Consider the following 18,551-nt stretch of genomic DNA (forward strand, 5'->3'; position numbering starts at 1 on the left):
TTTTTTTTTCAAAATAGAAATCTCATTTCTAAGTAAAATGTTCAGTTACATTGTAAGCTAATGTATATGCACATGACTTTTTATAATATACAGGTAGTCCTTGACTTACGACCATAATTGAGCCCAAAATTTCTGTTGCTAAGCAAGACAGCCATTAAATGAATTTTGTCCCATTTTATGACCTTTCTTGCCAAAGTTGTTAAGTGAACCACTGTACTTGTTAAGTTAGTATCATGGTTATTAAGTGAATCTGACTTCCCTGTAGACTTTGCTTGTCAGAAGGTCACAAAAGGTGATCACATAATCTTGGGACACTGCAACCATCATAAATCAATCATAGGAATCAAGTGCCAAACTTCTGAATTTTTATCACATGACTATAGAGATGCTGCCACGGTTATAGTGTGAAAAATGGTCATAAATCACTTTTTCAAGTGCCATTGTAACTTCGAATGATCACTAAATTGTTGTAAGTCAAGGACCACCCGTATAAGATAAATCTAATTGAGCTAATTTTGCATGCTAAAGAATAAGACTTGAAACTGGAAGATTTTGAATTCTAGTCCCAGTTTTGGCACAAAGCCAGTCCTAGGAAGCTAGAAATGGCAAACTACATCGGGGGGTGGGGTCACTTGCCAAGTAATTGCAGGGACATGTCCAGGCAGTTTCCAAGAATCAGACATGATTGAATGGAAAAAAGTTTAATCTGAAAACTTTCCATACGACATCTGAGTTTGAAGTTTCTGCTGAGATACAGAGAGCTAATCTTAGAGATTTACTCTATAACCTTGGCTCCTTCTTCCCATCTGAGCTTGTTTTCCAAAAGTAATTGTATACTTTGTTGATATTGATTTTGATTGTTGACTTTTACTTGATGAGCATAGAGAAAAGTTCACAAGGTAGAGAAATATAGCTCTGAATGAGATATGTGCCTTAATAGTTTGAGAATTTTAGACTTAAGTCTCTTAGACTACAATTCAGAGATAACTCTGAACATAAGACAGTGAAAGTATGAGTAAATGTTATCTGTGTTAGTTATCTTATATACTTCTTTAGAACTATTGTGAGATGGAGGGGAAAGAAGACAAAGAAGGAAAAAAGATTCTAAAGAGCTCTTGTCTTATATTTTTTCCATGAGCATTTAGCAGAAAGCCATTAAACCCAAATCAAGTCAAGCCCGGTCTTCTCCAGTCTAGTGGTTTCCAGATATGTTGGCCTTCAACCCTACATTTTCACCTAGTTAAACACATCTGAAGAATATCAGATTGGGGAACCTTAGTCTAGGAAAGCATAAGCATCTTTAAGAATAGACACCAGGTTGTTGTTGTTAGTTGCAAAGTCGTGCCCGAGCCATTGTGACCCCATGGACAACGTTTTTGTCCTCTACCATCCTCTGGAGTTCATTTAAGCTCAAGACACCAGGTAGACCTAGCTTAAGAATTGATCTTCTTGTTGCAACTGACATCCTTAATATAGATGCTATAATAATTCCTTAGGTGTACCCATGTCCTGAAGCCCTTTTCTTTTTCTAAACTTCATACTCTTCTATTTTTATTTTCAGAGTTCCCACAAGGCTTCTTAAAACTGCTCCTCAATCCACTCTTCATATTGTTGGTCTTGACACAATGCAGCTTCTCCTCTATTCTTGCTGGGCTTGCTACCTTCCTCAACAAGTACTTGGAAAAACAATTTGGTGTTACCTCCTCTTATGCTAACTTCCTCATTGGTGAGAAAACTAGAATAACTCATCTAATTTGAGATAGTGGCTGAGGCTTTTTGAGAACAAAGCACTGGCTACTTGAACAGAGTGCTTAGGTAATTCTCCATATTCATTTCGTCAATAAGGCACTAGAGAGCAACCACAGTATTGAAATTGAAAATCTAATCTGAGAAATAACAGAGAAATAACAGAGTTGTTAATGACTGGAATACACTAGTTGACTCTGTGGTCTCTTCCCAAAATCCCCAAAGCTTTAACCAAAAACTATCTACTACTGACCTCACTCCATTCCTAAGAGATCTGTAAGGGATGCATAAGAGCACCAAGGTGCCTACCATTCCTGTCCCAATGTCCCCTTTGATTGTATCCAATTCGTATAGGTTTTTTTATACTTATGCTTATATATATGCTTATATATTGTATAGTTATTTCATGCTTATGCTTATATATACTGTTGTGACAAATAAATAAATAAATAAATTGGAAGGTATAGAAAAATTAGCAAATAATCTTCTGTGGGCTGCCAAAAGTATGCCATCAAATATCTGTTAACAAATTATCTGTTAACAGCACTAAATTGAGGGCAATGAAAATTAGAAGTTGAAGCTTGATTTAATAAATCTTAAAATACGTCAGGCTGAAACCATGCTTTTTTTATGTCTAACGTCAAAAATTCTCTTACCAAGAATATTGCTCTGAATGCATCTGCAGTAGAGTGGTTGCAGGTGACTATCAAGCTTTTCTACGCATTCTAGTTGCCAATCCATCCAAAATCCTTCCTTTTATATCTACGTTTGTTATTTTTTTAAAAAAAATATAGTGGCTGTACAACTGCACCTCTGAGGCCTGTATTGCTGCCATAAATAGTTAAGAGGCGCTTTGAATTAAATGGATAAAATACCTCAATATTTGTTTACATTTACATAAACAAATGTAAATGTAAACAAAATGTAAACAATATCGATAAAAGAAGATATTTCTAGCTGAGGGTTGAAATGAGGGATCTTTGGTGCTCACTTCTTCGTAGCACTGATGAGGTTACCTAGTTTGGATAATGAAACATGTGCAAGAAAACAACCAGATTCAGAAAGCACCAAGGACCCCTGATAACTCAATATCCCTATGATAAATCAAACGTCCTTCTATACATCAAATAGATACTGCATAGGAGGTTAGAGCCTAGGGCTCTCTTGCTGTTGCTATTACTGTGAAAAGAAATAATTGGCTCAGTACTGCTCCTCTTTTGCCATGTGGCAGCAGTGAACTAGTTTAATGACAGGAGCATGTTCACTGTTTTCCCTATCATTGGGAATGTTATGTTGGAAGGAGACAATGTCATTATTCCCTTGGCTTACATGCATATGTTGCCTGCACCTTACAGCAACCACTTGTACTTTCCCAAGTCACTTTTGAAGTGAAGAGCATCAATATTTATCTATTCATTTAAGTTTTATGAAGGAGGGGGGTAGGATTGAAGGTACTGCATGAATGTTTTAATTTGCAAAACCTTAAAGTTTCCATTTCACATCTTTAAAACAAAAATCCATGCATGTATTTTCTCCTCCTTTGAAAAGAGTTAAAGAGGCAAACCAACAATTTAGCTCATCAATACCCAAAAGAAGTCCTATGAAATCCAAGTGAAGGGCTGGCACTTTTGCTTCATCAACTTCTACTAATGTCATGAAAACAAGTAGAACTACCTGTAACTCTGGAAGGGTAAATAGAAGCACTGTATTCTTTGCAAAAGACTTGCCTATTCCTGTTTTGCAGTTGCCTTTCCTGTAGAAATTGTCTACCTTTTCCTGGATTTTTAGTGTGCAAGATGCAGGATTCCTTCAGATGTGTATGCAGAAAAAAAATCTCAGTAGGAATTTCAAAGTGCAATAGCTAGGAAACTGAATTGATTATCCAATCTTCACAATTTATTATACAAAAAGAACATGCAATCCCTTTTTTACCAATTTTAAGACTGATTTCATCCTGTTCCCTTCAAGAGATTTTTATCTTCAGTTGTGTAGCACTGTTTCCAATTGTTAAAGATATGTAACTCAACCCCTTCCTTTCCTTTATAGGAGCTGTGAATTTACCTTCAGCTGCACTAGGGATGCTCTTTGGAGGATTCATCATGAAACGTTTTGCTTTCTCACTCAAAATAATCCCACGTTTCACCATTGTGGTGTTACTTTTCTCCATCCTTTGCTATCTTCCACTCTTTTTTATGGGCTGCTCTTCACAGACCGTGGCTGGAATTCATCTGTCCAGGTAATATGCTCTACTCTTCTGGCAGTACTCTATGGCAACTACCAGTAGAACATAGTGCTATAAAATCATGGCACAGAGATTTCTCTTTATCACGAACTAGCTGAATACCCGTGCTCCGCTACAAAACTATGTGATTGGGCTTGATAAATCGACACTTACAGCTTGAAAATTAATGAGCCGTTACAATAGGCCTCTCCTCTCCCCTTCTCTCCCTCAGCCGTTCCACAGAAGCCTATCCTATCCTATCCCCCTTCTTTCCCTCAGCCTTGCCCCACAGACTGAGTTAAGTGCTAAACTCTGAAACGGATTCTTTAGCCAGTGTTTTGCTGTAGTTTTATTGTTTTTGCTATTCTGACTTGTATTTTCCAATGATGCTTACAAATCTCCTTTCTATGGAGACTATATATCTAGCCTATGGGGCTATACATCACTGGCACTGTGTGATGTTTGGGATTAACTCTTTTTCATAGAGTGCTTATTCAGACTACCCATAATTAAGTTACGGAATTAGGTGGAATTGCCACTATTTTAGATGGCTTTAAAAGATAAGTAGAGGGAAATGATAGCTATAACTGTCAGTTAGGATGGCTGTTGGTCTTCCCAGTTCCAGGATACAAAGGCAGTTAATGCAAATTGCTTTGAGATAACCAGCAAGAGAGTTAGTGTCCATGCTCTGCCTGTGAATATCCCAGTAACTCCCATGGTAAACTACTCACATGAATTTTTGGCCCAATTTAGTAGCTCTGGTCTTATAATACTGCAAAAAGCTCCAAATTATGAATTTTGCCGCATTTTACAACCTTACTTGCCATAGTTGTTAAGTGAATCACTGTACTTGTTAAGTTAGTAACACGGTTGTTAAGTGAATCTGGCTTCCCCATTGACTTTGCTTATTAGAAAGTCTCAAAAGGTGAATACATAACTCTGGATACTGCAACCATCATGACTATGGGGATCGTATGAAAAATAGTCATGTCACTTTTTTCAGTGCCATTGTAACTTCGAACGGTCACTAAACGAATGGCTGTAAATCGAGAACTAACTGTATCAGCTTTCATTAACTCTTCCAAGAACTTGAGCGTAGAGAAGCTAAAGTGATGGAAATCTTATTCATTCAAAAGATTATAAGCTCTTTCCCAGAAGAATTTCAAGCAAATCCCAATATTTAGTAAGCATTCCCTCTGATATTTTAGAAAGATAAATGCTCACTAATAGAATATATGATCTATGCTTATAATGAAAGTGGCTCCACTCTTAGTTCTCGAGAAAGGTTAGCTAATGTGTTCCATTGATTCATAATGTTAAATTGTCATTGGTCGAAGTTCATAATTTGGGGGGGAATGAGGGATCCAATTCAAAAAGAGATTTGTAAGAATGCAATTATGCCTTGAGAATGTACCTTAAGAAGCTTTTCCATTTTAATTCCAATATCATTTTGACATTTTCCCCCTTGGTTTCCACTTGATTTCTACTGACAGGTTTGTATCAGATAGATTATTTCACAAAACCAAATAAATTGCTCTCCAAATTATCTACACATGTTTTCTGCATGTGTGATAATTATATTATTTAACTAAACAATGTTAGCAATACCTTCAGACAGCGATAGGCCCAGGTTCAAGATGGCAAGAACCCAAAAATAACAGGCTGGGAATCACCAGTCCACTCAAGAAAACACATTTCACTCATTTGTTCCATGTTATTTTGTCTCCTTGTTTTCTGGCAGTACATCAAGTTCCCCAGAACAAGATCCATGTAACCTTCGTTGCTCCTGCTCAAAGTATCTCTTCCATCCAGTCTGTGGAGATGATGGTGTTGAGTACCTCTCTCCCTGCCATGCTGGCTGTACTGGTTTCTTCTCTAATTCTTCAACATCTGGAATTGTAAGAGGTTAAGGATTCAAATCTATCTCTCACTCATCATATAGACAGGGTGGGGAATATGGCGAAATCACTTGTAGATAAGGAAGGCAGTATGCCATGCATTCTACAGGAATTTCAAGTTCTTTCTCTTTAATGATAATGTTAGAGCAGGATTCATTACTCAGAATATGTGCTTTTCATGCAGAGAATCTCAGTCTTGATTCTGATTATTTTAATTTAAAAAATATACTTCTCAAGAAAAAAATTGAAGGAATACCATTATTCAGCATAAATAATAAAAGATACATGATTGGTAGTACAATAAGATGGCTTTGCTAGTAGTATCAAAACAAAACCCAGCTTTTTAATGTCCCCCAGGTTTAATATGAATCCTGTCCTATTTATTTAAAAGGAATTTCTTTAATATCTCTTCATATCTATAATCATTCTCAAACAGAAGTAAACAATTTTTTTTCAGGCCAGATAATTTTAAAGGTAATTTTAACCCTTTTTATGGTGAAAAGGGACACTCCATTTAAAAATGGGTCAGGCCAAAACAAAGTTGAATTTGTTGTTTAAATTAAAATTTAGCCTCAGATCAGTAAATTAAAGTATTGTAAATATGTTTATTGTCCATGTATTTAATCATTTCTTCCTTGTCGTAATACAAATTACAGTGTATAATAATGTTTGGACTTGAAAGCATGCAAATGCAAATAGATTAATAAGTACCACTTCAGTAAGAAGGTAAAAGCCTTCTAGTGTGCCTTTGGTGTATAGCCATGATGACCACATGACCACAGAAATTGTCTTCGGACAATGCTGGCTCCCTCAGCCAAGAAATGGAGATGAGCACCATGCCCTAGAGTCACACATGATTGACAGGGAAACATTTACCTTTTTATAGAGCTGAGACCACAGATTTTATACTGATGTGCTAAACAGCCTTCTTATAATATCTGCTGTTTATTAATTGTGTTTTCATACCTACTTCAAGAATTGCAGAAGCTAAAATCTAAGTTAGCTTTAGAAGTCCTGCTTTACTTTTAAAATTGCTTTTTGTGATCAAAGCTATTTGCTTAAGATGCAGTATCAGCACTGTACTTTTTAATTTATTTATCTACTTAGATACTTGTTTTTATTAATTCCTGCTCTAAAGTTTCAGAAAGTGGGTCACTAATATAATATCAATATATAATTTTAAATGTGCATACAATGTCTATAACACTAGAGTAGTACTACAGCTAAACTTCCCTTTTCCTTCAAACATATACTCACAATTCTCTCAGCAGCAAACAGTGAATTGGACATGAAGTAATTAAGCCATGAATCATTGGCAACTGATTTATATTGTATCAAACTATTTGCTTATTCAGTGTTGTACATTCTGACCAATTGAGCATTTAGGACAGAGGGTTACTAACATTTGAACTTTCAGCTAGAAAAGCCTGGGATTGAACCTGAGTACTTCTGATTGTGATGCTTTACCATTGACCTATGGTCTGATCGTGCAGTGAATTGATTTCCTGAGATTGATTTCCCTTCTTTTCTTTCAACTAGATCTACACAAATTGCTCCTGTATCTCCACCAAGAATGGACAATCTTCAGCAAAAACTGGATCTTGCTCTGTTAGCTGTGCCCATTTGTTATTACCTGTTATATTAATCATCTCATTTTCTGCATTGATTGCCTGTCTATCTCACAACCCTCTCTACATGATGGTGTTACGGTAAGAAGGGGCTAAGGCATTAGTAGTTGGTCCAATGCAATACATTTGTAATAAACACAAATGCCAACTGTAGCATAGCAATATGGAATCAAATAAAAGAAATCTAAAACCTTGATATGCTTTCATACAGCTTTTCCCAATCTGTATGCTTTACTGATACTTGAATCAACTTCCAAAATTCCTGAACCAGTATTTGCTGAAATACCTTGAAATTGAAGTCTAACCATCAGCAGGGGAGCCAGGTGCCTTCTAAAAGTAAGAGAGATTAGGTTTCACCTGGTCTTATTTTACAAAGTATAGAATTATGGAGTACTGCCACCAGAAATATTTTTCTTTTCAATTTTAACCCTCTTTTTATGTGACTAAATAACTAAACAACTAAAGCCAAACAGGTCACTGAACACCCAGACTTATGGTAGGAAGACATATAAATAACTGCACAAAGAAAGGTGTCAAGCTTTGAACTACCACATCAGCACTGGACAATTCTGAATAAGATTTGCACCTCACACAGCATCTGCTGGGACTCTCTGTATAAATAGGGCATAGTATCCTCTCCCTTAAGGGACACAGTGGCTCAGGGGCTAGGACATTGAGCTTGTCGATCAAAAGGTTGGCAGCTCGGCGGTTCGAATCCCTAGTGCTGCCATGTAACGGGGTGAGCTCCCATTACTTGTCCTAGCTTCTGCCAACCTAGCAGTTTCGAAAGCACGTAAAAATGCAAGTAGAAAAAATAGGGACCATCTTTGGTGGGAAGGTAACAGCGTTCCGTGCGCCTTTGACGTTGTGTCATGCCGGCCACATGACCATGGAGACGTCTTCAGACAGCGCTGGCTCTTCGGCTTTGAAACGGAGATGACCACCACCCCCTAGAGTCGGCAACGACTAGCATGTATGTGCGAGGGGAACCTTTACCTTTACCTATCCTCCCCTTAATGTGACTGCTACATCCCTCGTCAAACTGTAGATCACATTGTGACCGACTGTAAGATGAGCATATACCAGTCCAGTATCTGATTTTTTTTTAATATAAACGATGCTGCGCTTCAATGGCTAGATGGCCTTGACATTGGTATTTCAACAGAGAACTTTTTAACATTTATATTTTATTGTGTTTTATTAATCTAGGTAAAATGTTAATATATATTGCTAGTCCATGTATAACATGCCATATGCTAAAAATGTACCCCAACCTATCACCCTAATGTTGGAGATGTGGTCAAAAACTAGGGACATACTACCACATATGGTGGATGTGCCCTAAGGTGAGGAAATTTTGGTACAAAATTAAAGGGTGGTTGGAAGAGATTACACTCCAAAGGATGGATTTTAAACCGGAGATGTTCCTCCTAGGAATGATTGATAGAAAAATGGAAAAAAGTCTGTATTATATTATATTGCATATTCTAATGGCGGCTCGAATCACTCTAGCGCAAATGTGGAAGTCGACCAATACACCATCGGAAGAAATAATAATTTAAAAAATCCTTGAATGCATCAAAATAGACAAATTAATGATGGAAATCAAAGAAAGAGACAACTGAGATTATTACAAAGTGTGGAACAGGTTTTATACATGGTTAGAAAACAGAAATCAAATTAAGAAGTAAGAATATAAAGTGAAATTTGATATTAATACACTGTATATAAATGTAAATAATGACCCTGCTTACAAAAAGGTTAATTATGAATATTTAAAAATAAAGAGAAGGAGCAGGAAGATAAAAGTTAAGAGTAAAGACAAAGTCGATGCTGCAAGTTGTAAAATTGTATATATCTGTTGTTAGTACCGTAGTTTAATGTTTGATGTAAGTGTATGTGTTTTTGTTTTTGTTTCCTCTTGTTTTTGTTATTGTATGTTTGGTTTTAAAAATGTAAAATACTCAATAAAAATTATTTTTTTAAAAAATAACATGCCATATGCTAAATAAATATGTAACTAATTCATTATAGCTGTTCCACAACCATTCATAATCATCATCAAGCTTTTTTTCCCAGAGCAAGAACAAATCATTGCTCTCCCTGTCTGGTTTTCTGACATACTTTACTGTATTTTGATTCTAAACAGAGTGGTGTCCTATGATGAAAAGTCTTTTGCTATTGGAGTCCAGTTCCTGTTGATGAGATTACTAGGTGAGTATCATCAATCCTAGAATTATTTACAAAGCAATAACCTACACTGAACATAGTAGGGATTTGCATCTCCGTAAACATGCAAAGGTTGTTGGTAATACTATTTGAAGGTTTTTATGAGACAAGTGCACAGGTAGTCCTCAACTTACAACCACAATTGAGCCCATAAGTTATGTTGCTATGTGAGAAATTGGTTAGATGAAATTTGTTAGGTGAGTTTATCCCCATTTTATGACTTTTCTTGCCACAGTTGTTAAATGAATCACTGCAGTTGTTAAATTAGTAACATAGTTGTTAAGTGAATCTGTTTTCCCCATTGACTTTGCTTGTCAGAAGGTCACAAAAGGTGATCACATGACCCTGGGACCCTGCAACCATCATAAATATGAACCAGTTACCAAGCATCCAAATGTAAATCACATGACCATGGGGATGCTGCAACAGTCATAAGCATGAGAAATGGTCATAAGTCACTTTTTTCAGTGCCGTTGTAACTTTGAGTGAACTGTAGTTGGTATGGCCATTCCAGGTAAGATGAACTAAGGATTATTTTTAAAAAAAAGGGGGGAGGGAGAGCAGGACAAAAACATTGTAGGAGTTAAATCTGATTTTTTTTCCAAGAAGAATTTTTTAAAAATGAGGATTGAGAAACTTCTGCCCACCAGATGTTTTGGGTTCCATAGACTCTTTAAAATTGCAAGGGCCCATTTAAGCCATTACGTTCAACCTCCTATTTAGTACAAGAATCCAAATTAAAGAATTCCAGAAAATTGGATGGCTAGCCATATGCTTGCAATTATCAGGTAAAAGGGAGTTCTCTGTACAGTTTGTTCCATAACTGAATTGCATCTAGTGTTAGAAAATCAGCCACAATGAATAGGACTGAGAGCATAAATTCCATATTCTAGTTTGAAGACATGACATTTAGTTCAGAACAGGACTTCTCATTCTCTAGATGTTGTTGGACTGCACCTTCCTTCAAATGCAATCAAAGTCACAGCCTTAGAAATTCAATTATCCAAATACCAGTGTCTAGTTCAGTGGTAGTAAACCTGGTCCCTACTGCCCACTAGTGGGCGTTCCAGCTTTCATGGTGAGCGGTAGGGGTTTTGTCCGATACTGAAGCACTCTCCTTTTTTTTAATTTAACTGACTTTTTAAAAAATTTTCATAGCGTTATTTAAAAACATTTTCATTCAGTTTTCATAAAATTCCCCATGACAATTTAAATTTATGAAAATATACTATTTGTATCGCCCGCGCATAAGTTTAGTTCACATTACGTAAGTAAAACTAAATGGCGCTATAGTGCGACCGCAAACAAAAGAGCCTCGTCCTAGAATAGCTCACGCATGTCCCCTCACACCACCCAGCTGTAACAGACAAGCAGAGCTGGTAGCCGGCGGCCCCCCCACAAACCCAATCCACGATGTGTGAGAGGCATGCACAGACGACACATGGTGCATTACTGTGGAACCGGTGGGCAGTTAGAAAATTTTACTAGGTGGTAGGTATAAAAAGGTTGACTACCCTGGTCTAGCTTAACAGTCAGACTTCCAATAATGAGAATTGGATAATTCTTGTTCTCCTCCCATTTCACACACATATAACTGTTTCTACCCAGGACAATACCAGTAACCAGTCCTTAAGTAAGTTCTCCTTCTCTTTGCTATGCTGAATATAAGGTTGTAGCCAAGTATAGATTTGGGATTGGTAAGAAAAGAGCCAAAGACTTATTGAAAACAGTGTGTTCTAAATGGAGAAGATGGCAACTCAGAAACTCATTGGCTAGATGTACATATTGCACTTAGCTGTGATAAGGTTTCTTTATGAAATATTTTATTTGCCTTTAATCAACAAATAAAGGAGAAGAAATTAGTTAAACACAAGTTTTAATAATCCAAAAACAAAGAAAAATAATAAATCAAAAATTGAAAACAATGGATGTTCTGATATACTCAAGTTTTGAACAATAAATGAGAATTTGATTACACAAAAGCAAACCGATTGTACTTCCCATAATTTTGGTAAAAACTATTCATATGCAAAGGTCCACACATGTCTTCCTCCCAGGGTTTTAAATCAGATGCAGATTATCTTAAATTCATGTTCTTCATATTTTAGTACCTTTCACATTTCTGAAATATAATTTCAGATAGGGGAATAATTTTCATTTGCTATTGGATTTGGAGAAAATCTTACTGTTACGTTTCAGTGTTACTGTTTTGTTTTACTGTAATTTCAAATCAAAATAGAGAACAATATCAACAAAGTGTGATCTTTCATATCCTTGAAAATATAATACGACCTGTTACATTAAATTAATTGTAATCCAGATCCAATCTTGATTCAGATGATTCTTGGATTATTTTTCCCTAGGAAGAGATCTAACTAACAGATAAAAGGGTTTTGTTGAGTAGGCCCATTGCGGTTTTTGTGAATGTGAAAAATGTGTAGTGTTGTGTACTTGACTGCAATACTAGTAGGTTTTTTTCCTTTCTTTCTTTTCAAGCCTGGTTGCCAGCTCCTACCCTCTTTGGCATCCTGATTGACTCTTCCTGCATATGGTGGAAGAAAGCCTGCAACCATAAGAGTGGAGCCTGCTATTATTATAACAATAGCTTCTTCCGCAGCAGGTAAGAGATGGGAATAGTGATAGTTCTCTATGTGAATTAGACAAGGGCTTTTCTTATCTGGGGTAGATAGATAAAACCGATAGACAGCTTGCCTTCTATAAATTGTGAAGTTGTGAATGCTCCAACACTGGAAATTTTTACGAAAATGTTGGATAACCATTTGTCTGAAATGGTGTAGGGTTTCCTGCCTGGGCAGGGGGTTGGACTAGAAGACCTCCAAGGTCCCTTCCAACTCTGTTGTTGTTGTTGTTTTTGTTGTTATTAAATCATATCATAAAGCCAGTACTTACTGGACCCTTCAAAAATGCTGACGTCCATTAATAAATTAGTAGTAGTAGTAGTAGTAGTAGTCGTAGTAGTAGTATCTGCAGCATAATCTAATTTAGTAATTTGCCCAATATTTTCTGTATTGTGCTTAGCAATCAGGGTACAAGTCTGCAAGATGAAAAATTAATAATTACAAAGCTTAAAGCAATCTTCTGTTCATAATGTGGCTTTGCTCTGGTTCTCTCTTAAAAGACTTTGATGCAGTTATCTCTGCATCTGACTATGTATGAACAAAGGTGGTCGATGCTTGAATCTTCTTGGCTCTCCTTTCTTATGTTTAGCCCACCCATCCCCTCCCAACCCCCCAACCCCACCTGTGCTTTGATTGTTGATCTACCTATGCATCTGAATTGGCTGAATCTGAAGGCTGTTGTTGTTTAATCAGCTTAACAAATGTACTATTTGGGGGGAGACAGAATTATTTATACTCCTGGAGCCTAATGTGTGAATGTCTTGGCATTCCTTTACAATTTTTATATACATGCACACAAAATTGTTTGAGCATACTTGTTTTGACTTGGTTTTTGAGAAGCATGTAAATTTCCAGGAATTCCCCCATCCCTTTTTCTCAGAACTTTTGCCACGTGCCTCTTCTGAAAACACAATCTCCTTATATCACTCTTCTGAGAGAGACACATCCCCCCCACATCCTAATGCAAAAATACTGCTCTCTTCTCAAAAATGTTGTCTTTTTCACTTAATTTTAAGCACATTTGTTGCAGGCTTTAGAGAAAATATATGAACTCCCATTTTAGTGTATTTTACTGGGTCTAGGAAGACCCACATACATATTCCTACTTGAAGTTAGAGTTTACTGGGTGACTTTTGCCAGTCAGTCGCCCTGTGCTCAAAATGTCTGGTAGGGTTATTGAATAAAATGAGAAAAGGCCACCCATCCCCCCTGCATGATTTTGAAATACATTAGCTTTTTGGGGAAATGTTTGTGTACTGAATGCTATAGGAATTTCTGTGCATTATGAACGTGAACTAGCTGTGGCTATTCATCACTGAATAACTATTTCCAGGCAGGCCCTTTTAAGGCGTTGGTTGGGAAAGGATATTCTCAAAGATTTAATTTGAGGATGAGGACTTCTTCCCCTTGATCCTCAGCTTCTGCCATCTACAAGGGAGCCAAGCTCTTGCAACCAAGAACCTCAATAGAGAATTTGACTAACACAAATAAATAAGAAAAAATGGAATGTACCTTGCCAGGAAATCCCCAGTAATGTTCTATGAAGTCTGTCTCAAGGGCAGGGACATACTGTATACCCTTTCTCCCTTGACTCATGCCTGCCTCTGGCTAGTTGAAGTTAAGAAAACAAGCTTGGCTGTCAGTGCATTAGCAATTTCCTCCTTGGGATGCAGATGGCTTGAGCTTTCCTTCCATCCCACCAAACAAGACTCCAGTAACCCCAACATTAATAAAGCTTTGAAATTTTAATCAGTAACAAAGGAAGTCTTTTCAGTGGCCCTTTGGCATCTCTTACTACATTCTCCAGTGACTGTTCCGTTGGTGTGTCAGGAGATTCACCTCACAAGAAATCTCAGATATTTCCTAGCATACTAGTCTAGGGAGTGAATTAAGCATCCGTTGAGTATAGTCTTAGCCAAGATCTTGATTTTCAATTTGTTCCTTTATTCTTCTTCCCAAGGAACAACTAGAAGGTGGAGGTGACTTCCCTTCCTAGAATAGAGCAGTTAACTGGGGCTAACTGAATGGGGAACGAATAGTAGTGCACAGTTCCACAGCTACTCAAGGTGCAGATAGTTGAGTCAAAGCCATCGGTAGAGGAGCTGTCCAACCTGCTGCCTCTAGATGGGACATAAATGGTCAGAAATCTTGCAGTTCCAACACATGTAGCAGTACCAATTTATAGTTAATGGAAATTGGAGACTCTTATCATTGATGGCTGAGAAGATTGCAATATGGATTCAAGGAAGGAATTTTGTCTTAAAATGAAAATAAAATGGAAACCAGTCTGGGGCAAGCATATTCCTGCCTTTATAATAATAAATCGTTAACTTGGCTTGCACATCTTATGATCTCCAGACAGCAGAAAACATTGGGGCACACTGAATCATACATACTAACCCTTACAGTATCTGCCATGATAGGAACTGCTTCACTAAGTAACTATGAATTCCTCACCGCTATAATTACTGCTGTTATCTTATAACCTCATTTTTTTTCTTTTTGAAAAACATATGACTAGGAGTTATCTGGAAGTTCAGGACAGCTTGATCCTGGAAGACTTGTTACAGCCAGGTGTAACATTCCACTTCATAAAATGATTGAAAAATTACTATTTATCTCCACCTCTTTGTTAATTCTCCAAAAGAAATATTACAACACTTTTGGGATAGCTATTGGAGGAAAACTGTTTTTGTCCCTTAAAGAGGAGTTTCTCTCCCCCACCACCTTCTGCTTTTTTTTCTTGACAACATAGAATCACATAGAATAACAGGTTTGGAAGGGACCATGGAGGTCTTCCAATCTGACCCCCTGCTCAAACAGGAGGCCTTGTACTATTCAAGACAAGTGGCTGTCCAGTCTCTTCTTGAAAACGTCCAGTGATGGGGCACTCACCATTTAATCCACTGGATTAATTGTTCTCACTGTTCAGACTCACATCCAGTTTCCATTTTCATAGAAACAGAAGTTCATATTTCTGCATTCAGATCTGACTTGAATCATTTTGGAAGTGTACAGAGCATTTTGAAACACTTAAAAATTATTGAAATAGCCAGTTTCAGTGAAACATTTGTTTTCCACTTGGGTAACTGTTTGGAGTTCAAAACTTTTTGTTTCAAATTCAGCATTGGTTAGTTTAATCCGTTTTGCAAATGACTCCTTTTTTTCTCAGTCATTCAGCTAAGTTTTATTATTGCATCCCTACAAATGTGGTAAGTTGCATCTCAAAAGAAATGATCTCCCTTTTTTTCTCTCTTTCTTACTCCAGGTTCTTAGGCCTCCAGGTTAGCTACAAAATTATTGGCATTCTGCTATTATCTTTCATTAGCTGGAAGCTGACGAGGAACAAGCAATACAATATGCAAGATAAAGCTGCTGACCCAGAATAGCTCAACACTACAACAAGACCTGCTTCAAGCATCATTTTATATGATGTTTAAATTTACTTAACTTGGCCTTTGTGCCTTTTATTTTATATTTTTTTTACAAGGCACCATTTTATATTAGCAGCTGAACTTGAACTCCTACATGAACAGTTTCTGCTGCATGTAGTCCAGCTAAAGGAACATATTTGTATTGTGGAACAGAGATCACACAGCCAACTCATCTTATTGAGAGGCATTGAAATGAAAACACCTACAACCAGCTAAAGAGAACCCCCCTCTCCCTTCCCTCCCACCCCCCACCCGCCTACAGTGATAGAGGCATCTTCAAGACTGGGCCAGAGTTTTACAGACGTTTGGAATACAACGGGTTCTCTTGTTTTTATGTCAAAACAATGGAAATGGCAAGTGAAAACTGTTACACTGAAAAGAGTCACTTAAAAGTTGCTAGCAGGGGGAAATCGTCCAATTTGGCTATGGGGTCTTGGACTGTTCTACTCAATCAACTTTGAGGCATTATCCAGGCTTGCCAAGGGGCAGGACCAAGGAAGAAGCAATCTCAACTTGTCTGCCCTCTCTCTCTTGCCTTTGCTACTTTCCTTTACTTCCTTCTCTATACAGGCCAGAACGGATAAAAATCCCTGTCGATGTATAAAGTTAGTTGCTATGACATGTACACTTTTAAATAGAAAAACTTTTTTCTACTTGGTCTTACTATTTTTCTTTTACTGGCAGATTTTGAAGAAGCCACTTTTTTCAATATTTTTCCTGCTTTTGAGCCTCCTTGTTGCTATAGGCATAAATGTGTTTGACTTTGGAATTTTTTGACATGGTACTAATCCAGATTTTAATTCTATGAATCTATTTAGTCATGTGATAGCTATCAATTATCTACGGGACCGCCTTCTGCTACCGAATACCTCTCACCGACCTGTGCGCTCTCACAGAGAGGGACTCCTCAGGGTGCCGTCAGCTAGACAGTGTCGTCTGGCGACGCCCAGGGGAAGGGCCTTCTCTGTGGGGGCTCCCACCCTCTGGAACGAACTCCCCCCAGGACTCCGTCAACTTCCAGACCTCCGAACCTTCCGTCACGAGCTCAAGACGCATTTATTCATTTGTGCAGGACTGGCTTAGATTTTAAATTTAGATTTTAAATTTATAGATTTTTAAATTCACAGGGGTTTAAATTTGGTTTTAAGATTTATATTTATATTTTTAATATTCGGCTATAACTTTAGAATAAGTTTTTTAATAGTTATTTTAATTGTATATAAATGTTTTATGTGCCTGTGAACTGCCCTGAGTCCTTCGGGAGATAGGGCGGTATACAAATTTGAATAAATAAATAAATAAATAAATAAATTACAGTAATGAAAATATATGCTACTTCATCAAGAAATACATTTCTCGTGTTACTTTCTCTTCAACTTAAAACTTGTCATTTTGGCCTTTTCCCTACTTTCCAAAACAGAAGAGTACTTGGGGAGACAGAGAGAGAAAGTAACAGTAACAGTGTTGGAAGGGAGCTTGGAGGTCATCTAGTCCAACCCCCTGTTCACGCTGGAGACCTGTACTAGGGATTCAAACTGCTGACCTTTCTGATCGACAAGTTCAGTGTCTTAGCCACTGAGCCTAGTCTGTTAAGCTTCTTAAATCTAACATGCTGTTTAGTTTATGCTGCATTATATTTGCTTGAGATTTGACTCACTTAATCAAAGTGAGTGCTCTATTCACTATTCTTCTTGAGGACACTAAAGAGCAAGATGCAAATAAACTGATTAGGAAGCATGCCTTAAAGAAAGAGGTGCACAATTGGGGAACAACTGTTTGCATGTGTTTTCAAAACTATAAAGTTTGAGGAAAGTGTAGGTCATTTTCCAACTCCATAAATATGGTGGTTCCTTCAAACCTTTTTTAAAAAAATATCTGCATAAAAAAAATAAAAACCATAAAGAAATGTTGTACCACCACCTAGTGGCACATTGATTTATGACAGATATATTTTGTTATGCTTAACATTCAGAGTTGTTTTTCTTATACTGCATGTCAAAGCTGAGCAATAGAGCAATTTAAAGTACAGCTTGTTTTTTGCTGATTCTTGGTTTTATGAACAATAAGAAAATGAAATACATATTGTAAACAGAACCAGTGAAAGAAAACCACATGCCTCATTTTAACTTGCAAGGCATAAGAAGATGTAATTTTAAGTGTTGGGTTGGCAATGGGAGTTTAAACATTATTCACTGTTCAGTTGACCCAAACAACACCCCCCCCCATTTCTAGTTTCTACTAAATTTAACATTTATTTGGGAACCCTATGATAGTAAAATAAAATTGTACAATTTGAATAGGAAAATGGTTTGGAGAGTTATATTTTTATGTTCAAGTATGCAGTACCATTCCTTCTGTTGCTATTGTAAACACACACATGTACAACATACACTTTTGATATACTTAATAAATTTGTTTTAAAAGCAAAGTAGTTGAGTAGTTACTTATTGCATGTTTTATATGTTGCAAAATCCACATATCTGAAAACCATAAAGAATATTTTGACATTTGAAAGGAAAGTTAAATAGTTTTCAGTTTAATAAAAATATGAAACTACTAATAATTTGCCACCTTTTCAAGGTTCTAAAACTGCATCTAAAACATTATTTCAGCCACCACTTATAATTATAGCATTATGCATTCAGCCCAATCTTCTGTGCTTTCACAACATGTCTAAATCACATTTTAAAAAAGCATTCATGGCCCAATTTTTTGTGCTTTTACAACATGTTTAAAACACATTTTTAAAAGCAAAC

The 18,551-nt window shown here is 36.9% G+C and overlaps 1 protein-coding gene across 1 annotated transcript in view; it reads left to right on the plus strand.

Annotated features, from left to right (window-relative positions):
• The window catches only part of SLCO2A1 (solute carrier organic anion transporter family member 2A1), an 82,210-nt gene extending 63,988 nt beyond the window's left edge, over window positions 1–18,222 (plus strand). The window contains exons 8-14 of the mRNA XM_058188432.1: window positions 1,562–1,726; window positions 3,793–3,982; window positions 5,709–5,865; window positions 7,405–7,574; window positions 9,643–9,707; window positions 12,219–12,342; window positions 15,630–18,222. Coding sequence (XP_058044415.1) covers window positions 1,562–1,726; window positions 3,793–3,982; window positions 5,709–5,865; window positions 7,405–7,574; window positions 9,643–9,707; window positions 12,219–12,342; window positions 15,630–15,750 — 992 coding nt within the window. The 3' untranslated portion in view covers window positions 15,751–18,222. The remainder of the gene's footprint in view (window positions 1–1,561; window positions 1,727–3,792; window positions 3,983–5,708; window positions 5,866–7,404; window positions 7,575–9,642; window positions 9,708–12,218; window positions 12,343–15,629) is intronic.
• The last annotated feature ends 329 nt before the right edge of the window (window positions 18,223–18,551 follow it).

The sequence above is a fragment of the Ahaetulla prasina genome, chromosome 6 (assembly GCF_028640845.1).
Source record: "Ahaetulla prasina isolate Xishuangbanna chromosome 6, ASM2864084v1, whole genome shotgun sequence".
Classification (NCBI taxonomy): Eukaryota; Metazoa; Chordata; class Lepidosauria; order Squamata; family Colubridae; genus Ahaetulla; species Ahaetulla prasina.